This window comes from Ascidia mentula, chromosome 6, assembly GCF_947561715.1.
Source record: "Ascidia mentula chromosome 6, kaAscMent1.1, whole genome shotgun sequence".
NCBI classification, from domain to species: domain Eukaryota; kingdom Metazoa; phylum Chordata; class Ascidiacea; order Phlebobranchia; family Ascidiidae; genus Ascidia; species Ascidia mentula.
This window is the reverse complement of record NC_138571.1, coordinates 14687859-14712911: the sequence shown is the minus strand read 5'-3', so window position 1 is coordinate 14712911 and position 25053 is coordinate 14687859. Positions and strand designations below refer to the sequence as shown.

General features: G+C 39.8%; 2 protein-coding genes across 2 annotated transcripts in view; one reads left to right on the top strand and one right to left on the bottom strand.

The window, feature by feature from the left end:
* The window catches only part of LOC145907478 (serine/threonine-protein kinase SMG1-like), a 32210-nt gene extending 9689 nt beyond the window's left edge, over positions 1-22521 (top strand). The window contains exons 24-68 of the mRNA XM_082994879.1: positions 64-264; positions 543-693; positions 916-1032; positions 1208-1335; positions 1617-1789; positions 2016-2121; positions 2548-2666; positions 3678-3807; positions 3879-4020; positions 4421-4666; positions 5154-5286; positions 5728-5988; positions 6434-6602; positions 6865-6924; positions 7213-7435; positions 7672-7783; positions 7920-8053; positions 8134-8361; positions 8688-8807; positions 9118-9243; positions 9619-9867; positions 10049-10133; positions 10649-10809; positions 11182-11295; positions 11633-11767; positions 12167-12358; positions 12719-12964; positions 13280-13453; positions 13760-13934; positions 14399-14538; positions 14846-14986; positions 15064-15186; positions 15557-15749; positions 15975-16112; positions 16438-16550; positions 16843-16974; positions 17238-17366; positions 17763-17912; positions 18235-18380; positions 18716-18911; positions 19481-19702; positions 19919-20115; positions 20303-20661; positions 20992-21098; positions 21367-22521. Of these exons, the coding sequence (XP_082851005.1) occupies positions 64-264; positions 543-693; positions 916-1032; positions 1208-1335; positions 1617-1789; positions 2016-2121; positions 2548-2666; positions 3678-3807; positions 3879-4020; positions 4421-4666; positions 5154-5286; positions 5728-5988; positions 6434-6602; positions 6865-6924; positions 7213-7435; positions 7672-7783; positions 7920-8053; positions 8134-8361; positions 8688-8807; positions 9118-9243; positions 9619-9867; positions 10049-10133; positions 10649-10809; positions 11182-11295; positions 11633-11767; positions 12167-12358; positions 12719-12964; positions 13280-13453; positions 13760-13934; positions 14399-14538; positions 14846-14986; positions 15064-15186; positions 15557-15749; positions 15975-16112; positions 16438-16550; positions 16843-16974; positions 17238-17366; positions 17763-17912; positions 18235-18380; positions 18716-18911; positions 19481-19702; positions 19919-20115; positions 20303-20661; positions 20992-21098; positions 21367-21444 (7174 nt within the window). The 3' untranslated portion in view covers positions 21445-22521. The remainder of the gene's footprint in view (positions 1-63; positions 265-542; positions 694-915; positions 1033-1207; positions 1336-1616; positions 1790-2015; positions 2122-2547; positions 2667-3677; positions 3808-3878; positions 4021-4420; positions 4667-5153; positions 5287-5727; positions 5989-6433; positions 6603-6864; positions 6925-7212; positions 7436-7671; positions 7784-7919; positions 8054-8133; positions 8362-8687; positions 8808-9117; positions 9244-9618; positions 9868-10048; positions 10134-10648; positions 10810-11181; positions 11296-11632; positions 11768-12166; positions 12359-12718; positions 12965-13279; positions 13454-13759; positions 13935-14398; positions 14539-14845; positions 14987-15063; positions 15187-15556; positions 15750-15974; positions 16113-16437; positions 16551-16842; positions 16975-17237; positions 17367-17762; positions 17913-18234; positions 18381-18715; positions 18912-19480; positions 19703-19918; positions 20116-20302; positions 20662-20991; positions 21099-21366) is intronic.
* Positions 22522-22711: 190 nt separating this feature from the next.
* On the bottom strand, positions 22712-24735 carry LOC145906445 (uncharacterized). The gene is made up of 4 exons (XM_082993858.1): positions 24368-24735; positions 24143-24292; positions 23748-23946; positions 22712-23423 (listed from the first exon to the last, which is right to left on the bottom strand). Exons 1-4 carry the CDS (start codon positions 24593-24595, stop codon positions 23299-23301), a joined length of 702 nt encoding a protein of 233 aa, XP_082849984.1. The 5' UTR covers positions 24596-24735; the 3' UTR covers positions 22712-23298.
* Positions 24736-25053: the final 318 nt, after the last annotated feature.

The following is a 25053-nucleotide window of genomic DNA, read 5'->3' as shown; positions in this document are numbered from 1 at the left end:
TATTCAGTATTTTGTTGTTTTTGGACGTCTAGGTTTATTTCAAGCCAATTTATTTTTTCTCAGGGCATTAGGGAAATTTGAAGATGTGGACATGGAAACAGCCACTGAAAGTTGCCAGGCGTTCCTCAAAAACACTGGGAAATCTCCAAATTCACCCGTCAATGGGGTCATGTCCTCCCCCATCTTTTGGGACTGGTCTGACCTGTATCGAATTTATGAAATTCAATCAATCAACGAAGCAAAAACTGTGGGAAAATTTGACAGGTACAACACCCAATTATTATAAATAATGCTGTAAACATTATTGTTTCAAGCGATAATTATATGTTTTGTCTCATACTATATCAACCTAACATTTGTAGGCAATGTTTGTGATTGCAAACTGATTATAATGCTTCTGACAACAGTTTTCTTTTTGAAATGTTGATAATGTTGCATGAATAATCTAGTAAACATCAATAGTACAAATAGTGTGTGCAAATTATTAAATTTAGCGCAAACTAAATTTTAAAAACAACCCAATGCCATTTACACGTTCACAGCACAAGCAAAAGCTCACTTCAAGCAATGAGCAAGGCCTCATTGGATTGTGTGAAGCTCTCATCCTCTTACTGGCCACCAAAAGTAGACGAACATTTCTTTGCTATGTATGCAGTAGGTGCTGCTATTAAAAAGGCAACAGACAAAAACCAGGTAATAAGGACATCACAGGGTTCTTCAAATAATTGTTTGCCAAACATTTGTTTCCAGAAATTTGTCAAAACTTATTTGTGACCATTTTTTAACATTTGTCTGATTAGGAATGTATTAACTTAACTGAACTTTCTGTTTTAATACAAGTGCACAACTTGTATTGAAGTTTATGCAAAAAATTAAATAATTAGATATTTTAACCTTTGTGTTGTTTTCCATCAGGATTCTCTTCAAATTCCCTTCTCAAACAAAATGCTTGCATCTGATTGGTTGGCTGGGTCATGTGGTTCAAGGCTATTGGCACACATGCAGATAAACAGCGATGCCACTGATCTGAAGGTCAGAATATAAAACTTTTAAAAATCAGTGCTTTAAATTTTCTTTTCAACAACCCATAGCTTTCAGGTTAACAAGGGTAGGCGTAATGGAGTAAGATACATAAAGCTAATAAGAACCTGTTGCAAGTAATGTGAAAACAAAGGTGACTGAGGTTTAAAAGTACAACTTTTGACAGAGAATGCGCTCATTTTCCACGCTGAGGATTAGCATGGTAAAGAGTTACAGAAAGCACAACAACACCAAGACTGCCGAGAGAATTCTGATGAAGGGAGTTACCCACCTTGTCCCGAACAATACTTCAGAGTATGTATCCATAAAATGCTGTGTTCCCTGTTGCTTAAAATGGGATTTTTAATGCTTATTTGTGGTTTAGACAATAAAACTCAATTCTAAACAAGGCCTAGATGATCTATTTATTTAATTGTATTGATCTATTTAATTGTAAACAAATATGTAATTTTTAAGATTTCTGTACCTACGCTACAGGATAAAACACCTTTTTTATGGACGTGAACTGTGTATGTAGTCAATGTAATTGTACCATATCTGCCAGTACAAAATCACAAGGGGTGACATTTTTTTAGCTCCACCAACATAAAGGACCTGCTCACATGCTGCAGACTTCCGGATACAACAGAGTCGCTCGCCTGTGTAATGGATGCCAAATATGAGGGTGCCAAACTTCTACACGCTGCAAATTGTACCAACGACAGCATGGAGCTACTTGCGGACAATGTCGCCAGTTATTTAGACAGCGGTAAAAGCATATTAACTTAAAATAAATATGTGATTAACATTTTTTGTCACTATTTTTGAGTTTTTCTTCTTTTATTACCTAATATTTAATTAACTTAATGCAAAAATAAATATTTTCTTTCAAGTTTCCTTTTAAAAAGCAACCTAAACCAGTTTAAGTCGGTTTGGACCAGTTTTTTTTTTGTGCTGGGTCAACATAAAGCCAACCATATATTTGAATTTTCAAGGGAACAAGACATGCGGAGTGCAATGCTCACGAAGCCTTCTCACTCTGGCAAAATATCTTCAGGCTGATTGGAAGACGACTGGACCCTTGCTTAAGGATCTGACAAAGTAGGAAATGTTTCACTTTTAGTGACACTGCAGTGGCTGTAATGTACTGAATAAACAAAACGCAGTTCTTTATTTAAGAAGTGATATAATGCTTCGTATGCTGGTGCAAAACTGACTCGCCAAAGTTTGCTCTGTAAAATAATACGTTTTTGTTATTGTCATTTGTTTTAATGAAGGTAGTGCAATTCCTACAGCCTGAAGTGCTTATTGTGCGACTTTTCCATTGACATAACCATCACTAAACGTATTCCTTCTGTATATAATCAAATAACCATGACTATGGCATTTATATTTTCCGCATTAGATTTTGTGCAAGCGTTTTTTTCAAGTAAATGTGGCTTCAAACAGCAAGAAAGCCATTTAGTTTCTACAAATTCCACCATCACAAATAGTTGTTCCCAACCCAACCATGTCAATTTGTTACAGCCCCAATGGAAACCTTTCCAATTCGGATGCAACACTGGTAAAGAAGCTGCAATACCTGGTCAATTTGGAACGGCGATCATCACTTTCGTTTGGCGCCAACCCGCAGCTTGTGGCACAAGGTTAGAAAAATATAATTATATAGCCAGGGAGTTAATTCTCCCAAAACCTATAAATTAAGAGTTATCTGTGTTTATTAACGTTGGTAGTATGTATCAATGCTTTTAATAAGCGAAAAATGTCATTCAGACAATATCAGCCTGTTTGTTAAGTGGTGCCGACGGATCTGTCCTGTCTTGTCAGGTATCCAAAATAACTCACAAAGAGTGATGGACGATCAGCGTCAGTGCCATCTTTTATTTAAAATTACACAAAAATATTAATTTCGCCTTGGCGGCATCATCAGTTCCTGTACTTATTCAAATAGAATCCTTTGTGTTATTTTGGATGCTTTTTACCCACGTATAAATAGTAATAAAGCTATTGAAGTAAACTAGCTAACGCATGGACGCACTACTGGTAACACTGGTGATTTGCAATATAAAGTAATGCAAAAATCCAAACATGATGACATGGGGACGTTGGCCTTGTCGTGTTATTGGTTCTAAGTGTGAATGTGTGTTGTTTTTACCATAGTTAGGACATAGGGTGAAGAAGCAATCACAAACAACAATGATGAACACCATATTTCCAAAATAGATAGGTTCTTAAGCTGTTTGAATGTATGTAAATGTATATGTTGTTCGTCTCGACCTGTTCCGCGGCCAGAATAAAAATTGACGAGTTCTAAGTGCATCTGAGGCCCTTTTGTGGTCGGTGATTATATCTGGCAGCTGCGGATTCAGGTCTTACGTGTTCCCTGTTATGCATACAGGGTCAGGCCAACACATTCCCCACTGGCGTTCATTTTAAAGCCAGAATCTGATTTGGAAATCAGTGTTATTTTAGATTTGTTGCTATCAGGCGCAACCATGCGTAATTATCTCTTTTGTTAGAGATGGTTTATTTATAGCACCAACTTTAAAACTATTTACGTTAAAAACCTTTTTCGATTTTAAAAATGGTTAAAAAAATTGTAATGGTGTCGAAAGGATGGTGTTTTTATAGTTAACTTTGTGGTGTTTCTATTCAAGTGGGCCAAGAAATCGTGCTGGGAAGCCTTTTGAACCTTGCAACCACTCAAGCACCAGATTTGGCGAAATCATGGTTCGCTCTTGCCGGATGGTGTTACAAGTGGGGAAGGAAAGTGATAGATGGTGCGAGGTAAGCGAAACACCATCCCTTTACAACCATCCTTACCAGTTCCAGACACCAGATATACTATGTAATTTCAGCACTGCTGGTTCTGTTGAATTGACGGAGGACGAAATGAACCAGGTGAAATCGATTCTTTTACCACTCGGGGTTGGTGAAGACCAACTCGAGGATGTTTATGGTGTTTTGCGGAAAGCACATTGCAGTACGGCATCCATGCAGGTACGTGTTGACGGGAACCAATCTCGTCAAGTTCGCGTTTTTTTCTCTGCTTTAAATCAACATAAATCAACATGTATTTTTCACATTTGTTTCACACGCATAATGTAAATATTTTTGTATTCTCGAGGTCTGACTTTGTGACTTGTCACTGGTGTTTCGGTTGGTACCATGCGCTTAAAATACGCGCAATTAATGTAGTGTTTTTTTATGTTTAACGTAGCCTAATTTTTTGTAAGATAGCACACAGATTGAGGTAATTTAAGTGTGTGTGTTTTTTTTTTGTTGCTAGAATATGGTGTTTTAAAGCGAATGTGATTGGTATGTTATCGTGTGGTTTTTCGTATCTTTAAACGAACGTTTTTTCTAAACGCGCCAAGCAACCATATTCTTAATTTCATAGATGGAGGGCGACAACATGGATGACATTGCCATGAGCCAAAGTGACCAGCAAAACTATATGGTGATTAGCGAAGCCGTCTTGGAACAACTAAACACCAGATGTGGTACCTGGTTGTCCCGCGCACCACCTCAAGTCAGCCACAATCTTCTGGCAGTATGGCAACATGTCTGCATGCGTCTCTTTGCTCAATATAGACTGGCAGCCCACGCTTACTTCAAATTCCTCAGTCTGAATGCTGGTGACCAGGTTGGTGAATTGGTTATTTTCGCTGCCATTTTACAAGGTGTTTTTGTATAAATTGTTACTGATGCTGGCAGGCATATTTTATTGCTGAATACTGCCCTTCTGGCAAACTTTATTTTATTTACGTTTCGGCTGTTATGAAACAGCCTTCATCAGGAGGAGAACAGCCGAAACGTTGAAAAACGTGTTTTTGTATGCTCTGGTGTTGGTAATGTAAAAAGAAAAAGTTAAAAATAGTGTAGTATGGCATTTGAAAACGCAACTTTGCGAAAGTTCACTAACAACGACCAGTCATTATGCCACTTTCGCCAAAGTAAAATTGGTTAAAAGATTACAAAATTTTGAATACTTTCTCTATTGTTATTTTACTTCTGGAATTCTATCTCAATAACATTTTCAATCACAAACAAGCATCGACAGAGGAGCTTTAATATACGAAAATACTACTTTTTGACAAACAAATACGTTAATCCAACGATTGCATTTAAAGGCATCCCAAAAATACGAAGACGGAAACGTTACCGCCACCTTGCGGCTGCTTCGGCTTCTGGTAAAACATGCACTGGAACTTCAAACCACCCTGAAAAATGGAATCGCAACCGCACCAACTTCACCATGGAAAGGTATGACCTGGCCGTTCTGGCTTCTGCGTATACCACGTGACATGTTTTGTGGTGTGGACTTACGAGAAGCATCCTCCAATTTTTGTAACCATCACACAACCATAACGTAACCATCACATCACCATAACAGAACCATCACAACACCACAACGTAACCATCGCACCACCACAACTTAACCACCACACCACTACAACGTAACCACCGCACCACTATAACGTAAACACCGCAAAACTATAACGTAACCACCGCACCACAATAACGTAACCATCACACCTTCATTACAGAACCATCACAACACCATAACGTAACCATCGCACCGCTATAACGTAACACATCCCCACTTTAACAGAACCATCACAACACCATAACGCAACCATCGCACCGCTATAACGTAAACACAGCACCACCACAACATAACCATCTTAATCTTACCATCCTCAGGTATCATTCCCCAACTTTTCTCCCGCCTCAACCACCCCGAGCCTTACGTACAAATGAGCATCGCCGAACTTCTCTGCCGCGTGGCGGCGCAATCCCCGCACCTGATCATCTACCCCGTCGTCGTGGCAACCACTAGGTCGGATCCGCGTGCTCACAGCATCCTCCGCTCCACGCTGGAGGAGCAGGAAGACGAAGATGACGAGGAAGCAGCTGCCGAGCTTGAGAAGATACGACAGCAAGAGGAAGAGGCGACCAATGAAGGTTGGAGTTTTTTTGGTATTTGGAGTGATTTGTTGAAGATTTATTGATCGATGCTTTGTTGAGATAGACTGTTGTTTGCGTACTTACGTGGGTTTAAAAGACACTGAAGTTCTAGGGTCAGGAGTTCGAACCTCACCAGGGGCTTAGTTTTTCGTTTCTGGTTCCAAATTTTCAGGTCCTTTTCGGCACCCATGAAAAACGCCTTTAAAATCAATTAACTAAAAATGTAGTTTACCATAAGATTAAAACAGTGGTTCTGTGACTAGGAAAATAATGTCACACACCTATTTTAGGCATAACGAGCCAACAACTTGGAGTGTCTATTAAGAAACATTACATTTCAAGTTGATTGGTAGTACCAAAAACAAGTGTTAAGCATTTCATCCTGCGATATACCTAAATCCAAGGAAGGGATTTCTGAATAACCATGTGGTGCATTTTACAGAAACTGGTATGAGCCATTGCTACAAACGCGTGTTACAAGCATTGAGCCAACAGAACGAGGCCACAGTTAGAGATGTTCAACTTCTTGTGGTTGAGTTGAGGAGAATTACTTTGTTGTGGGACGAACTGTGGCTGGGAACGCTCAACCAACATCAACATGATATAATGAGGTTATTTTTTGGCGATAAATTGGCACAAGGCATTAGTTTTGTTGTTGTACTGACCAACTATCAGGTTTTCGTACTTTTGTTTTATAATTTACTTTATTCTCACAAAACTCATTTTATTGATATCTGGAAGATTTAACTGTTTTGGCCGTGGTGGTTGAGATTTTATGTAATTCTAGTTCCAGGTAGTTTTGCTGGTAAACGAACGTTGTCACTTCTAGGCTTTGTTTTGCATTCTTATCGAAACTATTTTTTAATATTTCAGACGTCTTCACCAACTGCAAGATGAAGCAAAACGTGTCAACTCCAACACCACTCTATCCAAGTAAGTTGACACTAGTACAGTGCAAGATAGTACCATTATATTGTTTTTTTTTGTTAAAACAGTCACCGGATTGTGATTTGATTCCTTGCAGTTAGTCGACTGTGTTTATGTTAAAAGTCCTAATCTGTCACTGCATTGGTAGATATATATTTCAAGAAGTTATTTAAATCATCAGTATGTCCTACTATTTTTGTCATAAAAGTTCCACCAAAATATAAACGAAAGCACTATTTTAGACCAAATTTTTTTTGTGAAACACTGCTTATGATAAACTCCTCCACTCTTCAGGGCCGAGAAGCAGATAATACTGAGGGAGCAACAACAGGCCATCATGCGCCCTGTCGTCTACGCAATGCGCAGAGTCCAGAGAATCACAAACGCTAAACCAGAGACAGCCCATGAGCGCTGGTTCGCCGAAAACGTCCAGCCTATGATCGACCAATCGCTTGAACGTCTACAAAACCCCCCAAACCCACACAACCCACAATCCTGCTGGTCCGGATTTAAACAGGTATGTTTTGTTTCTTGTTTCCATTATGTTTTATTGGGGCTTCTTTTGGAGTATGCGTATTTGATAGTATTGCGCATATAGTTAGATTAAAAAAGGCCATCGTAACAACTGGTAAAGAGTCGGTTTAGTTAGTTTTTTTCTTTTGTTTCTCTTCATCTTGTGAAAATATCCATTACACTTAAATTTCTGACCAATTTAAATTAATTGTCTTCAAAATGTGCGTTATTTTCACACAGGTCCACAACTTGCTGCAGAACCGCGCGTCCAAACGGAATTCGCACATTCTCAATCTTGGTGAAATCAGTCCCAACTTGATGACCCTTAAATCTACGTCCATGCCAATACCTGGTAAGCAACAACAACACTTTTTCTGCATACTGAAACATTTAGTTAGTGTGACTCATAAGAAACTCATGTTGTAACGTTTGTCCCATCGGTTTAATTTTCTTTGGCCTTTGTGGTGACCTGATTGGTGCTCACGCAGGCGTGACCGACTCGTCTCACCCAATCACAATCGAGGGATGCAGCAGTGCGGTGACCATACTTCCAACCAAAACCAAACCTAAGAAATTACAGTTTATTGGCTCCGATGGTCGAAGATACACTTACCTATTCAAGGTATACTTCGTTTAAAACTTCCAAGCATGATTACGTCATCCTTGATGACGTCATAATAATAATAAATTTTGTTTTTGAAGGGTTTGGAAGATTTACACCTCGATGAACGCATAATGCAATTTCTGTCTATCGCCAACTGTTTGTTACGACGTCAGCACGAACGACGTCACTACGTGGCACGTCATTACTCCGTCACACCCCTGGGGGCACGCTCTGGGCTTATCCAGTGGGTTAGTGGGGCAACCCCTCTGTTTCTTCTCTACAAACGATGGCAGCAACGGCAAGCTGTGGCAGCCGCCAGCAAGCAGGTATTTCGGAATTTTTTTAAAGTCATGCTGGATGTTGTTTTGTGTGCTTTAGGGTTTTATGCTGAGAAAGGCATTTTATTGAATAGTTACAGGGAAACGGGTAAGTTTATTTAACGAGCAATTATCATATTTTTAGTTTACAACTAATCTCGCACAAACGTTTGATGCATACATTTTTTCATGAAGCCTTTTAGTTGTGTTAAGGTAAAGAAATAAATAATGTTATCTATTTCTACCGAAAAAGTATACATTTCCAGTACTATCCATAGCTTGAACATCTTTGTATTTCCTATTTATTTGTTCCAACTGAGACTTTTTGCTTTCAGCAAGCGAACAATTCTGCTGCCCCCAACATCCAGATTATGAGACCGAGTGATCTTTATTACAGCAAACTCAACCCAGCCATGAAGAAAGCCGGTGTTGACACGGATAGAACGAGTAGAAAGGTGGGTCCTTATTGCACATCTGTTAGGGGGGTTAAGGGAATCTGTCAGGGAGATATCGCCATGAATTCCTCACTTATTTCTATAGTTGACTGTTTTACCGATGATTTTTTTTAATTTGCGGCATTGTTTTTAAATTTTACCGCTTAGAAATCTCATTGTTTGTTAAATTGAAAGCATAGTGAACCGAAAAGAACTTATCTAAAAACTTGAAAAAATGAATACTGGTATTTCGTTATTTTATCAACCGTGTTTGCAAATTTGCTTGACGGTGAGAAGTTTTAAAGGTTTAATAATGTATATCTGTATTTAGGATTGGCCGATCGACATTATGCGATCCGTCCTTGGAGAATTACTGGATGAAACGCCCGACGACCTCCTACAGAAGGAACTTTGGTGTTCCGCTACAGGACCTGCTGAATACTGGGACATGCAACAAGTGTGTACTTAAAGTCCTATGTTGCTAACTAAAAAAAACCTCAAGCAAATAATATGAATTCTATGAGGTGCGTACAGATGCCTATTGTTTCGACCTATGTGGTCTCACCAGTACAGTTTGTGACGATCTTGACGGCCAAACGACCAGACAAATACCAATTTGTGGTGACTATACAATCACAGTCATCCGTTTGGCCGCAGGATCGTCTGTAGTCACACGAACCTGCATTGATGAGACCTTATAGGTCGAAACATTGGACATCTGTATGCAGCTCACAAAAAAACTATAATCCTTTAAATATCTCCCTTGAGAGCTACATCTCACAATATACGTTGATTTAAAACTTATCAATTGAAAAAATGTGCTTTCGTGCAGAAATACACACAATCCACTGCCGTGATGTCAATGATCGGTTACGTCATCGGTCTCGGCGACCGTCACCTTGATAACGTGCTGGTGGACCTTGAAACTGGTGAAGTAGTTCATATCGATTACAACGTCTGTTTCGAGAAGGGATTGCAACTCCGTGTCCCGGAACGTGTTCCATTCCGTCTGACGCAGAACCTTTTGAGAGCTCTCGGGTTATTCGGGGTCGAAGGCGTCTTCCGGAACTCGTGTGAACAGGTGGCGATTGGATAGTACCTTTACAATCTTCGCTAAACTTACATTTTATTTTTTTTACTTTTTCACTATGCCACATTGATGTTGTTTTCTTCTATTGCAAGAAACATATAATAGTAACCTCTGATTTCAAAAGATGTGTCCGGCCGAAGCCCTAAACAAAGACGTTTTCTTGCAATTTCAGGTTTTATCGACTTTGCGTAAAGGCAGAGAGACACTTCTTACTCTACTTGAAGCTTTCGTGTACGACCCCCTTGTGGACTGGACAGGTACAATTATTCCTTAATACCATCGTGTAAACTGTAAACACACCTAATATAACTTAAACATATATTATTTTTATATATTACCCCAACGATGACGCCACAGTATAATAAATACTTAACAGTTATGACGTCAACGTGGAGTTCAGAAACATCACTTATAACTACGTAGTATAAATTGCTCAATGCAAGCAGCTTTTCCTTTAGCAACTTTTCCGCAACAGCTAAAAATCGCGAATATCTCCCCCTTTTTGCATCTTCTTTTGCGCGGTCAATGCTAAAGAACCACCCCACATTTAAATCTGTGCGTACTGTCATTTTTGGTTCTAGATTGAAATTAAAATTCAAGTAGTCGTTTGGTCATATGGTTCGCTCTACGGTGGTTCGATGCCTGCTTGTGTAAAAGCTAGGACAGTGCCTCAGTCAACAGCTGCACTGATGAGACCTTACAAGGTCGAAACAGTGTGTACACCCTGTCTGCAGCCCTTCAAAACTTCTTTAGCATCTACCGTTTTGCGCAGGTACAGTGGAAGGCGGTTATGCCGGTGCAGTGTACGGTGGTGGAGGTGGAAAAGAGTCCAGTGCGAGAAATGGTGACGAGGAGGACAAGCTGAGTAAGAAAGACATGGAACGGGAGATCACCAGAAGTTTGTTTTCCAGTCGAATTGCTGAGATGAAACAAGTGAGTTTGAGATGGAATTGAGGGGTAGATGCGGTGTTATGTCCTTAAAACTGTATTTTAATGTTTTAATCTGTGGATTTTTATGAATAGTTTAGAGATCTGTGATCATACTGTCAGTTGTAATCAGGGTTGCCAACAACTTCCAAAATAGGACGCCTAACAATAAATATGGGCGATTTTGTTAGACGTTGACCTTTGAAATAACTACAAATCTAATAAATAAGGACGATATGGTATCCCTGGTTGAATACCTCTTGGATACGGTGCAAGATCGACATTCTGCATGAGTATATCTTAGTTTAATTGCATCCAGTTTTATCTCATACAAAACTAAACATTGTTTGTGTGGCATTTCAACTTTCTGCTTGGCAGGGTTGGTTCAACAATCGCGACGAAATGTTGAAAGCTTTACCGACTTTGGTGGAGAAGCTCAACGAATACAAGACGCATTTCAAGAATAACGTGGGAATGAACGAGAATATTGAGGTAAGATTGATATTATGTTACCACACTTTGTGGTTCTGAATGTGATACATACGGTTGTTGTTTCTTGTGTAGTTAAAAACAATTTGCAAATCCCCTCATGTATATGGACAATGCAGTGGAATTTAAATTAATATTCAATTGTAATGTTCTGGAACTATTCAGTTTAATTCGCTACACAGTAAAATACGATTCGAATACACTGTTCTAGAATAATTACGTTTGACCTGTTTTCATTCATTTTGGCGTAGAAACTGCTCAAATAAATCGCTAAACTTTAAAAATTAAGCACTCTTTCTACAACTTAACCCTGTAAACTATTTCTCTCTGTGTGGCGTAGAACCTTCTCGAAGTAAAGGCACAAGTCAAGTCGGCTTTAAACGACTCCAGGCACCCATTTAACAACCTCCCATACCGATGGCATCAACATGTACAACAACAGAGCAAGAGGGAGGCTACGCTCAATCTGGTGCAGGTAATACATGCGTTCTTTTGCTGTAGCTGAAAACGGCTTGAAATCTCGTTGTGGTTACAATGCCACCGTGGCACCCTTTATTACATACTGTAGCTGGCATCGCCAACACATTTTGCTCACAGACGTTGCCTCGATACATACTGAGGAAATTCTAACGTTTTCAACCACATTTACTCTAACCTGTGAGCTCCTATAGATCAGATGGTAGAGCATTGGCCCGTAATGCCGAGGGTCACGGGTTCCAATTTCATTATTTTTATTACCGTAGATCTTTATTACTGCCACAATAAAGCATAATTTTACGCTGATTTAAAGTGTTTTTCCAACCATTTCCTGTCCCCCCAAAATAGGATCTACCACTAAGACACTACATTAATTTCTGGTTGTCCACATTTTCAGGACAAGATTTCCAATTGCGATGAAAATTTAAAACGTTGCGGTTTACTTCTGTCCACACTACAAAGCCCTGAGTTGGCTGCTCTGCTTGCCGAGGCCACCACACCTTTGGACATGGGTCCGTGCGCTTTCGAACACGCTTCCAATTTCCTTCATTCAGCCGGACAAGCTAGTATGGTGTCACAAGGCCAGATGGTAAGTGTTAATAGAGTTGCTGTATTTTGGCAAGGCGCGGCAACCATTGGCTCTATGTGCGGTTTCTGCTGTTTTAAAGTTACTAGGTATGAAAGCTTGCAGCTTAAAACAGGCGTTTTTTTTAAAAAAAGTGCAAATTTGTATTTGAACGTTCACATTTTCTTCAGCATGTTTGAAATGTATAACCTCGTTAAAATTTGCTCAAAACCTTGCCTATTGCTAAAATATCCTCGGAGAGTTGTTTCGTGGTGATCAGTTTTCAAATCAACAGCCACGAAAAAACGCACGCCCTAAAACCACATAAAATCTTGTCCAATATTGTTCTCAACCCCCCAACCACTCTGCTCACTTTACTTCCAGACGGAGAAAGAGCTTGCAACAGTCAGCAAAGAGCGGAGACTCGCCATGAGATCCTGCCTCGATATTCTGAGTCAATATGCAGCCATCGCCGCACAATTCCCACCCCAGGGCATGCTTCGTGGCCACCGGGAGGCGATATGGAACAGACGTTTGAAGAAAATGGTCGAAGGTTTGCTAAAGGTCGACTGCTCGTCAGCAAGAAGCGAATTGGAGAAGAGTTGCTCGAAAGAAACATTGCTCACTCAGGTGTGCAATATTTTAACTGTTTTGTAAACTTTACTCACTCAGGTGTGAAATATTTTAACTGTTTTGTTTGTCTTGATGGTATCAAAAAGGGTGATATTGTTTGTTTGAGGAAAGCCTTTGAATTTAAAGTTGCAATACATGTATGAAATAAACATAACTTTTTACAGTCTTTTCTATTACACTTTTAAATTGTCATTTGCTCTTTTAGTTTAATATATGGTACATAATAGAAATATGTGTTGTGTAGTAAAAATGTTGTTCTATTCACTGTTTCTTAACAAATATACGTTTTCAAATTTCCAACGATTTTTGCAGACGAGAACGTCGAGCGCCAAAGACTCAACTTTGCAACGCGAAGTTGCCTCGCTTAACACAGAACTTATGAAATTGATCGATCGAAGAAAAAGAGAACCATTAACCGCTGGAATGATGCCCGAGGCCGAACGACTTGTTGCCAAACAACGGGAAAACATAATCAACTTTGTCAAAGTTAGTTCTGACGTTTTTTGTTCTGTTTTTTTTTAGTAAACTCGCTGTTTTTGTTCAACAACGTTTGTTTGTGAAGTTAGCCTTGCCTATAATATTTGAACTAATTTTAAAAAAAAAAAAATTTTGTGGTGCCTCGTGCATGCAATAGATTGCCAACTAGGTGTAATTTGACCCTTCTCTCAGGAGCCGTTTTGGTTTTATTATTGCATGTTGTGCCTAATTGAGAACTTTTCCTACCCTGACCCCACTTTTATGCTGTATGTTGTACCTTATCCATGTGGTTAAAAGACAAAAAAATGTCAACAGGAAAACGGTCGGGACGGAATTGGTCCCTTCACGGCGGTCCTCACCATGCTCCTGTGCGTGCTCGATCAGAGGGCCGTTGCCATGGAAACGGCGGCATCCGGTGTCGGACACCGCCTGGTGGATATGACGTCACAGGAGGGGGATTGGTTTTTGGAGGAACTTTGTGGATTGTTCGGTGAGTGAGACTGGCGGTGGTCGATGTGGGGGATAGTATGTGTTGCGATTCGAGGCACGTGTGACATGTTTCCTTTCACTGTTATGAATTTATTTAATGCTGGTCAATGGAGTGTGAATTTTAAATATTAAACATTGAACTCACGGACGAAAATCCTGCTTATCTCCTGGATTCAACGAACTGGCGCTTCCCACATCAAGTAAAAAACGCTTCCCACGTTAAGTTTTCAGCACGACTGGCGCTCCAATTTTGAAAAGGAACTTAAACATTTTGTTTCAAAGTCTAAGATTGACTCCGTTAAAAAAACTGTAACATTAAAGTTTGTCTCAAAATATGTGATATTGAAAAACAAAAATTAGTCGCATCTCTCACAGAAAGTTCATTTCAAAATAAAATAAGTGATTTTTTAAAAAATCGCTAATTCCAGAACACAACATATAATAATCCGTATCCACTTTGTTTAGCGAACGTCGTTCAACTACTGAGAGTGGGCGACGTTCTGTTAAACGGAGTCGTTCCCAACACTGAGGTCAAGCCCAACTCTGTGGTGAAGGATGCGAGTTTATGTGTTATATGTGCTGACAACGTGTTCCGAGCATTGCTGGTAAGTGAATTATTCTTACTTAAGATTGCGAGCGCTTTGTTCGTTGACAGTTCTGTGATTGGATGCAGATAATGTTCTTAGCGCGAAATTGTATATTTGTTTCAAGGGTTTTTTCAATGCTTTTGAGTCCAATAATAGCAAGCATATATTAATCTGTTTGTATTTTTCATACAATTACCTTTTCGCGTATTAACAATAAGCAAAAAAAATACAAATGGAAACGTACATGAGAAATAAAAAACAAATCCAAAAAACTTTTTTTAAATCGCGAATTTCAGAAAACCCAAAAACAATTTTCTGTTTGAAGGAACTCTTCAACAATTTCCGCAACATAATCGCACCCGAGGCTGTGAAGCATCTTCAGTGTGAAGAACCATCAGTGGGCGAACTCGTGTCAGCAATCAGCTCAATTCTACAGGGAGTCCGTCTCGACGACCTAAACAAACAGGTGATTTCCCGTAATTTCCCCGAACGGTGATTCCCCCAATGCTGTGCATCGACGTTAATTGATATTTTTTTCGGTAGTTGATGGGATTTTTGCGCAACCAGGGAATGCAGAACGGGACAAACACGGCTTGCGAAGAAGCGCTTGCCGAGGCGCAGCGTCTCCAAGCCCAGTACAACCAACTTTTACAGGATTCAAGACAGGTAAAATATAGGAACGCTTTTTGGCAGCGCGCTTTAACGTCATACGTTACTGTTATCCTCCAAATCACTTACCCTCTAAATAGTTGTTAAATATAGCACCAATATCTACGTTCTCATGCTCACCTACACATGCGAATGTTACATTGGTGACCCCGACGTCATATCGAACACACGTTTACGATTTATAGGACCAAAACCTAACCATATAGCTATTAGCTAGTTATCCAACCGAACACTATAAAGCCATCGCTTTTTTTATATTGGTGACCCCGACGCCATATCGAATACACGTTTACGATTTATACGTTTATAACCACACCACAAGACCATCGCTTACCAGACAGTAAAAATAACTTTTCTCGTCCATTAGAAACGATCAGATGAACAGAGACTCACGGCAGGACAAATGTTGCTCCAAGCATTCGACGGTCTCTTCTGTTCCGTACAGAAGGAATTCACGTCGCTTTTGATCGAACGAGAACGATTGCACGTTCCGCATGAGTGGAACTACGTCGACGTGCTCGCCGAACCTTTGCAACTGCAGAAACTGAAGAATTTGTCGGGTGTGATATTTATTTTTTATACAAAATGGCTGATTGTGAATCGTTGTATTCGAATCCCGCGTTTAAATTCGGGTAATTTGATTCGAAGGCAGTGGACCTTATAACATATACTATAGTAACCAAAGAGTTATTCAATAAATATTCGGTATCAAAGGCCCTCTAAGAGATTCTTTTCTCTAGTTTTTAACTTCAAAATAATCAAATCGTAACCATATTTTAACACAGGTTCAGTGGAGGCCCTTCAAGCAATCATGTTCATCAAACAAGTTCAAGCCATGCACGATTTCTTCGTTCTGTGTCAATCGAACGCGCGCGCTTTCCTCGTCGATCGAATGTCGTCCACCGCCAAAAACAGCATCACAGGTAACTGTTCCATACCCGCACTAGAATTCATGCTGAACTTGGACTTACTGGTTTTGAAAACGTTTCTCTGTGTTTCCTGTCTAAAGCTTAGTTTCTTACATGAAATAAATGCCCCTCGTTGAAAGTTCAGGTTGAAAATCATTGGTTTAAGTATACAATCAACTTCGGTTAATCCGGATTAATTTAACCGGATTACACGTATGCTTTTGTTAAGAAAAGCATTAGACATAAATTGTACCCTCAACTTTATCCGAATTGAGCAAATATCCGGATTAAACGAGGTTTAATGTGATTGACGTCAGCCATGACCTTCCTATTATCACAGGTCACCACTACATAGGAAGCAAGTCGCTCTACTCCGAAGACCGACTCGCCAAACCGATCAAACACTTCATATCCCACTTTGTCCAAGAACTTCTCATCGGTATTCCATCAGAGGTAAGTGAAAAACAATAATAAAAAACACTATGTTTTTATATTGATGTACACTGTTGCTTGTTAACTTTTGCACAAAGGTCCAATTTTACCCTTAAAAATTACTACCTTATTTACCGTATGTAAAATATGAAGAAGTGCGTTCTGCATACTCATCATCACATTTGAACGTCCGTACTGGTGACCCCGATGTGATATAATGAACACGGTTACAATTCATGTGTTTTTAATACCTAACAACATTATGATGTGTTAATTTTCTTTTTTATCGTTTTTTAACACGATTTTCGATCAGGTGCTGGGCTACGCAACGTGCAGTTACATCGAGCTCCACAATGTCGAACTTTCTACTTTCGTGAGACCGAATGCGCCTCTAGTGGCATCCGAGGACATTTGCAAAGCTGCGGTCGAAGCCAAATACACCCAGGTATGTTAACCCAATGTCCTTTCATGTGTTCTGTTTCGAAAACAAATAAATGCTATTCTTGGACATCAATTCCAATCGTAGCAAAGTTGATTGGCAATATTGCAATCTCCCAAACTACTACCATTTGAAGAAATACACAGTTAGCCAACTCCAGTTGTAAACCCACTGGAGATTTTGACATAATATTTTTTGTGTAAGCTGCAGACAGATGGCCACTGTTTCGACCTAAAAGGTCTCATCAGTGCATAATATTTTTTGTTCAGAGCTTCCTTGCAAAGCCATCGATGTTGGTCTACCAATTCAACCGAGCTTGGAAGGAATTTGATCGAGCTCAGAGGTTGGACGCCAACATTGTCGCCACCAGATCAAGTTTGCAGAGAGCACAATTACAGGTAAAAAGTTTATTTATGCTGTTTTTGTATTAGAGAATATTACATTTTGACCTCTTTTAACCATTTGTTGCTGACGCTGCCAGCATTATGTTTAATAACCGTACAAGCTTTTCTGGAAAAAAAACTATTTAGATGATTGACTTTTCGGCCGTTAAATAATCGACCTTCATTATTATGAGTTTATTGGATATTAAATTTTGTATACGAAATTAATATTGAAAATCTTGTTTCATTAAAACGAAATAGTCATTGGCGCCCTCGTAAGCGCAAAGAATGGTTTGTGACGAAATAGGCTCCTGAAAGACCAACTTAAAACCTCATAACGCTGCAAACAGCAATAACATGATTTTCAATACATCGATTTGAAAAGGCTTAAAAGCGAGATTTTCGTGACAGGTTACAAGATTCCAATGGTTGCACGAAGATCTATTGGAAGCAGGAAGCAACACCACTTTCGTGTTGCCACGGCGACGTGACGTCATCAACGACTTAAACAAGCGCATGGGCACTTTGCGCCACCTAGAGGCCATGTTTCAACAAGTTAAGGTTAGTTGGTTCTTGAAAATTTGCCGCGAAGTTAAGGTTCACCTGTAAATTTGTTCAGCGTTTTGGCGGGGGTAACTGATAATGGAATTCGAACAGTTTTGTAAAAATTTGAACAAAAATGCGATTTAAATCTAGGTTTTGTTTGCTTACTGCGCTTTGCCTACGTTTTGTTCAAGTTTCACTGCTATTTTGGCGTAAAGTAGTAAAACTACTGGATATTAGTGGTTTTTCGAGACTTATTTTTGCAACAACGTGTCAGATAAACTTGCCTAGTCAGACAAAAAAATGCACACAACCAAAGTAAAATCCTATAATCCAACAGGAAAAGGCGATGTCGCAGAACACGTCCATACAACAGCGCCTCAAGTGGGCGGCGGGAGCTAACCCCAGTCTACAAACGGTTTTGAGTTCAGTGGAAGCTGATGTACAAACCAGAGCCAAACTACTTGACAAAGAAGCTGCTTTGAGGTAGAGATGACTTCTGTGTTACGCTGTATGGCGTCTCAACGACGTGACTGTATTATTGGACCAATGTTATGTTAAGTTAAACTGTAATTAATCAAACCGAGTACTGCTTTAACGAATATCCTCAATTTTGAGAACACGTTTCTTGAAAAAAATGTTTTCAAAAAATGGGAACAGTGCTTTCATTCGACTTTAATTTGAAACACAACATCTAGTTGCAATACCTATTATGTGACGACACCAGTTACTCTGCACAACGTTTTTTTTGTCCATCGGAGATATGCTTTGGTTCTTGAAATCGTTCATCACACATAACTTCTAACCACAATCCGTTACAGCGCGAAGATTACGGACATATGCGAGAAAGCGATTTCCTTCGAGACGAGTCGCCTATCCGTCGGGGGAAATATGACGTCATCAGATTCTGACGTCACTTTCGTGAGGTTGTTGGATTCGTGCGAGTCGGTGTGTCGAGTCATTTCTACCAACCCGATCCAGATCGACCAACAGGAACACACGGCGGTTGATATCCTGGTGGGTTATTCTGTTGTGCTGTGTACGCAATTTTGTGTTGCTGTTGCTTTTTGTGTGGTGGTTTCACGGTGGGAAATGTTCTCAAAATTGCCCTGTATAAGAGTGTAGGCAGTTTTACAAGGATGTGGGAAGGGCTTAATCTATAGCTTGGCCGTGGAAAGTTACGTTTTCGGTGTGTACCATGTTGTCATTTCGAAGTTGCAATTGTTTCTGAGGTTTCACCACACCAGCCGCTCATGGCACTTTTTCTTGTTATATCAAAAGCGAAACAAGTATTGAATGGTTTCGTGATGCACCTAAGTAATTAACAAAGATTTTGTTTATTTATTAATCGACAATTGTTGAAAGATTATCTCGTGGTTACAATGCCCTGTGTCCGAAGCGGGAAGTACATAACACAAAAAAAATCATTTTTTGTCCCTTTTTTCTTCATGCAACATCAGTGAAACTAATAAACGTGAATAAAGGTTTGTCGCCATTGCTGCAAGGCATCCTGAGCATTGAATTATTGAGAAAATTATTGTCTTAAAGTTTCTTTGAACTTACATGTAAATGTCCTCAAATCATAGCCTCCGAAGGCCGGACTGAAGACGGAGGAATGGTTGCAGAAGGTGTCGGAAAAGCTTCACCAAAGCGTGGCAGTCAGCAAACAGCAGAGACAACAGGAGGAACAGAAGATGGGAATTGTCAAATCGAAACTTCGGGAACTCGTGACGTCAGTGAAGCAGCTGCTATCCGGTCACGGTCGGCTGCTTTCCGACGTCAAAGCTTTGCTGAAGACAATGGCCAAGGTGCGGATTGGCTTTTAAACACGTTTTTTCCTATTTTGAGTAACTTTTGTCGTAAAGTGTTATTATTTTCACTTCGACTTCTAAAATTCTTTAAACTAGATCCTGCTTTCAAAGCTAAAATCACAAACAAAATAAAATTTTCAATCATACATTCGCTGAAATGTGACCGAAATAAGGTACAGCAGCAAAAAAATATATCATTTATATTTTGTCCAGGAAGAGGAAGTAGAAGAGGACAGCGAGACACCAGCGGGAGTTGGAAGCGTGCGTCACTACATGGAGAGATACAAGGAATTAACTTCAATGCTCAACGACACACTCATGGACGTATTGCAGGGTTGCGAGGCAACCACAATGCTCGACCCCGACCCATTGATAGAAAAGCTCACCAATATCGCCGGCATGGTCGTCGGGTAAGATTTGGTTTATTTTTCGCCGATAAAGTTTTGTCTGTACTTTTACTCGCGTATAACGATCTAGTCGTGACGGGATTTAAACTTTTCTATGGGTGTTGTACCTTTTTTGGTTTCTCTTACTATCCAAACTCCACCGCTCTGTGGAGTTATATCGGTGCTTAAACCGCCCTCCATTGTCTCACAGAGTGTACGAGGATCTTGTTGCGTTCGCCAACCCTTACTTGGACACCTCGGCAGATCGGAACCAGCTGACGTTTGCGACGGCCCTACGCGTCGGAACCAACTTACCGGGCGCCAACCCCTCTGCCAGGGGAAGTCCCGGACCCCGAAAGCCCACTGTTTTGACACTGGGAGGGGTCAACGCGTCCCCGTCGGCCGGGACGCCCAACACCCCACCTATGGGGGCGGACGGCGGCCCCGGTTCCACCCCAATGGCCCCGGAAACGGGCGGATCGGTCCCAACACGAGCGGTTGTTAGTTCTGGTGGAGGCGGAGTTGTGGCAAGTCCGAAGAAAAAGGTTCGAGACCCGAAAACTGGCAAAGGTGAGACGAGACAATGGTGATTTTTTTTTTTCACAAAATTTTGAGTAGGTTCCAGAGTGAAAACCTTGTAAAAAAAGTTTCCAGGCCGTTTTTAACCTGTTCTAATGAAACTTATCCCGACTTTCCAAATAAAGTCGACTTTCGATTAAATTTACTAATACTGCTGCAAGTCGATTTCTAAGTTCCTTGATTGAATGCTGGTCATTTAAAACAAATAATGTCGAAAAGATTAAATGAATTATTCAATCAAATCACTTTCGTTATGCAACGTTTTGACTAATAATTATTTTTAAAAACACTGCATTTAAAAAAATCTGTATATGATTTCAGCAATCCAGGAGCGCAACTACTTTGCTGTGAACGTTTGGAGGAAAGTGAAAGCGAAGTTGGACGGAAGGGATGCCGAGTCGGGAAAGAGGTTGCAGCCCACAGAACAGGTGAGATCCAATGTTTTGTGGTACGCAGTGTTTCCGAAATATTTTTTAACTCAAAATGCCGCTGAGTCGTACTGCTACAAAGGAAAGGTTGCAGTTACCCTGGCAAAGGGGCCAAAGGCACTTTTCGTTAAAAATCGTTTGCCAATTCATCATCTTTGCAATTTTGGGGCGAAATCGCTCATTTCGCCATAGTCTTTTGAGTTGTCTGTACAAATACAAACGAAAAAAAACTGTAAATCCCTTAGTAAAAATACGTTTTTTACTTCAGGTTGATCACGTGATAAACGAGGCGACGTCATTGGACAACCTGTCGCTGCTCTACGAGGGCTGGACGGCGTGGGTGTGAAGCGGTCAGCCAAAGCTCGACGACGCCCTCTAGCGGCGTCTGTTTATTCTCAACGGTCTCTCTCTATCTCTGTCTGATATCAGTCTGTGCGACGCGACCAAGTTCGTGTCCCTCGCCCACTCCCATCTTTGCCACCGTGTGGGGTGAGAGAGCAATGTTTGAAGGAGTAGAGAGTTGTGTGTTATGGTGAGTGGGCAGGCTGAAGAGTTCGAAGCGCTCATACATAAACCCCAACACCATATAGCTCATATTGCGATAACACCACACTAAAGCCAGGAAATTTACCCCCGATTGCAGTGTGTCATTAAAGAAGCTAGCCCGCCGGTTACTCTGGCAAGTTTTGCAGCAGCACGTCTTTCGGCCACCCATGGGAATATTTGTAAACACTTAATGGATTTAAACTGAAATTTAGTTTTTTTTTGCCTTCCGGTGATGTTACTTGTTAAGGGCCGCAATACGCTTTCAATGGATTGGTTTCACAAGGAGTATATTTTTTCGATTTTTGGATCTTTGGTCGAGGAATAGGGTGATAATTATGTACATAGTTAATGATGTTCTGTTGCTCCTGTTTTAAACTGTTCTAACATTCAAAACTGCTTTTGTGGTGACATATTTTAGTCATAGTTCTGAAATACAAATAATTAAATATTAACGTGAATAAGGTAATTGGCACATTTTGCATTGAAAATTGTTTTGAGTATAAAATCTTGTGCAAAAATGCTTTTTCAAGCCTGGCGTAGTTTTGAAAATATTTCCTGTGTTTTCATTTCCGCTTGTGTGGCAAAAAAAATGAAAAAAAAAGCTGGCTGTTTTTATCGACTAGAAAACTAAAAAAATGTTTCGTTTAAATGTGTAAAATTGTACATACCATGTATTTGACGTTGTGTATTCATTTTCAATTGAAGTGGAAAAAATATATCTCAGCTGAAAATTTAAATCGTTTACAGAACATGTTGCTTTTCGGCCACAAACTTTCACTGAAAATAAATACTTAAAATACATTCAGAAACTTGATACCACTAACTGTACAATTGAGTTTTGTGTGACAAGTATAGCGTGTGATAATGTAATAAAATACTGGACAGAATTGATGTGTGGATGGCATTTAAACAGAGTTAACAATAGGATGTGAGCCATTAAATGGCAGTTACAGTAATTTGAGGACCTTTTAAGCGTTGTAGATCTGGGATTTGTGAAGTTAAAGTCATATTCACTCAACCTTGCTCCTTCTAGGCCCTTTGGTAACAAACTCATTTATTTAGGATGTTATGTTTTATTAAAAATGCAATGACATGATTGGCATAAGCAAGGCTACATGGTTTGATCACAGGAAGTTAGGTACAACAAACTAAAAGCGCGTACACTTTAAAATAAAAGTAGGCATCATGAAAATCAAGTGTAATACAAAATACAGAACTTAGAGAAAGTTAAAAGTTTTAACACATATAGGATGGATGATAATTAAAGAGTTGTTTAGCCGAGGTAAAACACCATTAAACACTGGACCAAAAAAATCAATTCCACAGAAAAAGTTGAATGCAATTTCAAAGACATTTAGTGTTGTAAACATAGATTTACTGGTTCATGATAGCACATTACACTCACAGGTAAATGATAACTCTAGGCAGCACAATGCAAAGCGTGCTTTAAATATCCAATTAAACAAACATTTTTGATAAACTAAGATGGTAATATTCTGTCACATATTAAAGCAGCAGTTACTGTGTTTTATTCTGGATTATATTCTGGATTTTTTTTATCTTAAATACAGCATATTGAACTGAAGCAATGAATCAAAAATTTGTAAAATTCATCACAATAAGCCATGGTATCATTGTAGGATGGAAGCACATTTCAGTACAAGCGAAACGTCTCATAAATACTTGATCTTTTTCTTTGCTCGCTCAAAACACGATTTCCAGATCTTAGTCTGTGGTTTTCTGGTTCAGCCCTGGAAGCACTTTGCACCACTGTTTCTCCTGCAACAGTTTTTAAGTTTTAAGCTCTATGGAAAACCACATCACATGCTTGTAACTTATTTGAAAACACTGTAATAGATTGGTTTGTGATGTACCAAAATCCAAATGACATTTGTTTGGTTTAAAACTAATTTTAAAGGTAATTTGCCAGAATAAAAAACTCATAATCTTCAAAGATATCAGTCTAGTTCCTAAATCACCACCCAAATGTCTTCCATTTGTCCCAATTGTCCCCTAGATGTTCCAATATTTACCTTAGTTTTTGCAACTAACAACGGTCAAAAACATTTCTACAGATTATCAACCACTTTTTCAAAAAGTCACCTGAAATAATATTAAATCTTAGGGGCCTCTTCCTTATATGAGGGACTCCATTTCCCCTTGATTTACCCAGTGAGTCGTGCACAGTTCGATATGAAGTAACATAGGATGGCCCAGTGTCCATGTCGGTCACATCCATCATGTTTCTGCCATGAGTATTGTTAATTCTGTTTTCCACTTGCACTGAGCGCATGCTTTTGACCTGGAAAAACAACATGGATTACAAGAACAGGAACTTGGGATACAAACTGTTACACAAACATATTTATAATTTTACCACTGTATCCGCCATGGGCTTACTGTCTACAGTGTATGTATAGCATTTTAACTTGAAAAATCAGTCCTGAAAAAGGTTACTGTCTGTTTTCATACAGAAATTTGCAATTTCTGCGTCTTACTGATTCTCCTGTTTTAGGGGGAAACATGTCAGCAGTTATGGTGCTGAAACTTCGAGAACGATCCTCTCCAATTTCCCACTGGGATGTGAACATGGAGGGGCATGTTGGAGGACGTCTCACCCCTTGAAGCTGATGGCTGCCTTGATGATACTGCAAAAAACAGTGATTTATAAGCCACAAAAAACATTTAGTCCTACAACCTAATAAAGAAAACAGCAAACTTACGTGGTTGTAGAGTGTGACGTAGTCTAATTTGGGACGACTTCGGTCTAACGTCAGAGTGGTTCTATGTAGAGGTCTTGCACCTTTGTATGAAACCCAAGGTCGCCGAAGTACCCTTTCCTTGTAAGTACGGTCGCTTATAACCGGCATGTAACTATCCGCTTGTGTTCTTAGAGTAGTGGCACTTTCGCCCAAACGCAAGGGTCGTGGCATGGCTTGTCCTTGAATCATATTTTTCGGCGAATTTCTTCTGGTTTACTTAAAACAACACTTTTTCTCGGTTTACAGTTCATTTAAGGTAGCTAACTATGTGACTTTGTGCGTGTCTGATGCCAGCAAAACTCTAACAATAGCACGTTTTACATTTTTTGACAACGCAAATGCTCAAGTGGGGAAGGCCCCTTGCGTCATTAGCAACTGTTCCGCTCGAGTGAATTGATACGGATGAGTGACTAGCTAGAACGATAAAGCCCATTTCCATCTCGCTGATGTCAGTTTGACTTTTAGTGTTTAAGTCGCAAACTGGCGGCACACAAAAACGCTTTAAATACCTGAGGGTCTTGATCCTGTTCCTGATTAATTGCACGGTGACACAAATTGTTTCAAAAGGGAATTCGCGTGATGCCTTCGGCATAGTTGGTTCTGAGATACAATAGAACCAACGCACTGTTGTTTGGTGCTCATTAAAG

Bases quoted from the DNA above. Each gene is read 5' to 3' on its own strand.
- LOC145906445 (XM_082993858.1), bottom strand. From the start codon at position 24,595: ATGATTCAAGGACAAGCCATGCCACGACCCTTGCGTTTGGGCGAAAGT. The intron at 24,293-24,367 runs GTAAGTTTGCTG...TGTTTTTTGCAG, and splicing joins ACGTCACACTCTACAACCAC to TATCATCAAGGCAGCCATCA. The intron at 23,424-23,747 runs GTGACTTTTTGA...AAACTGTTGCAG, and splicing joins AAGATTTAATATTATTTCAG to GAGAAACAGTGGTGCAAAGT.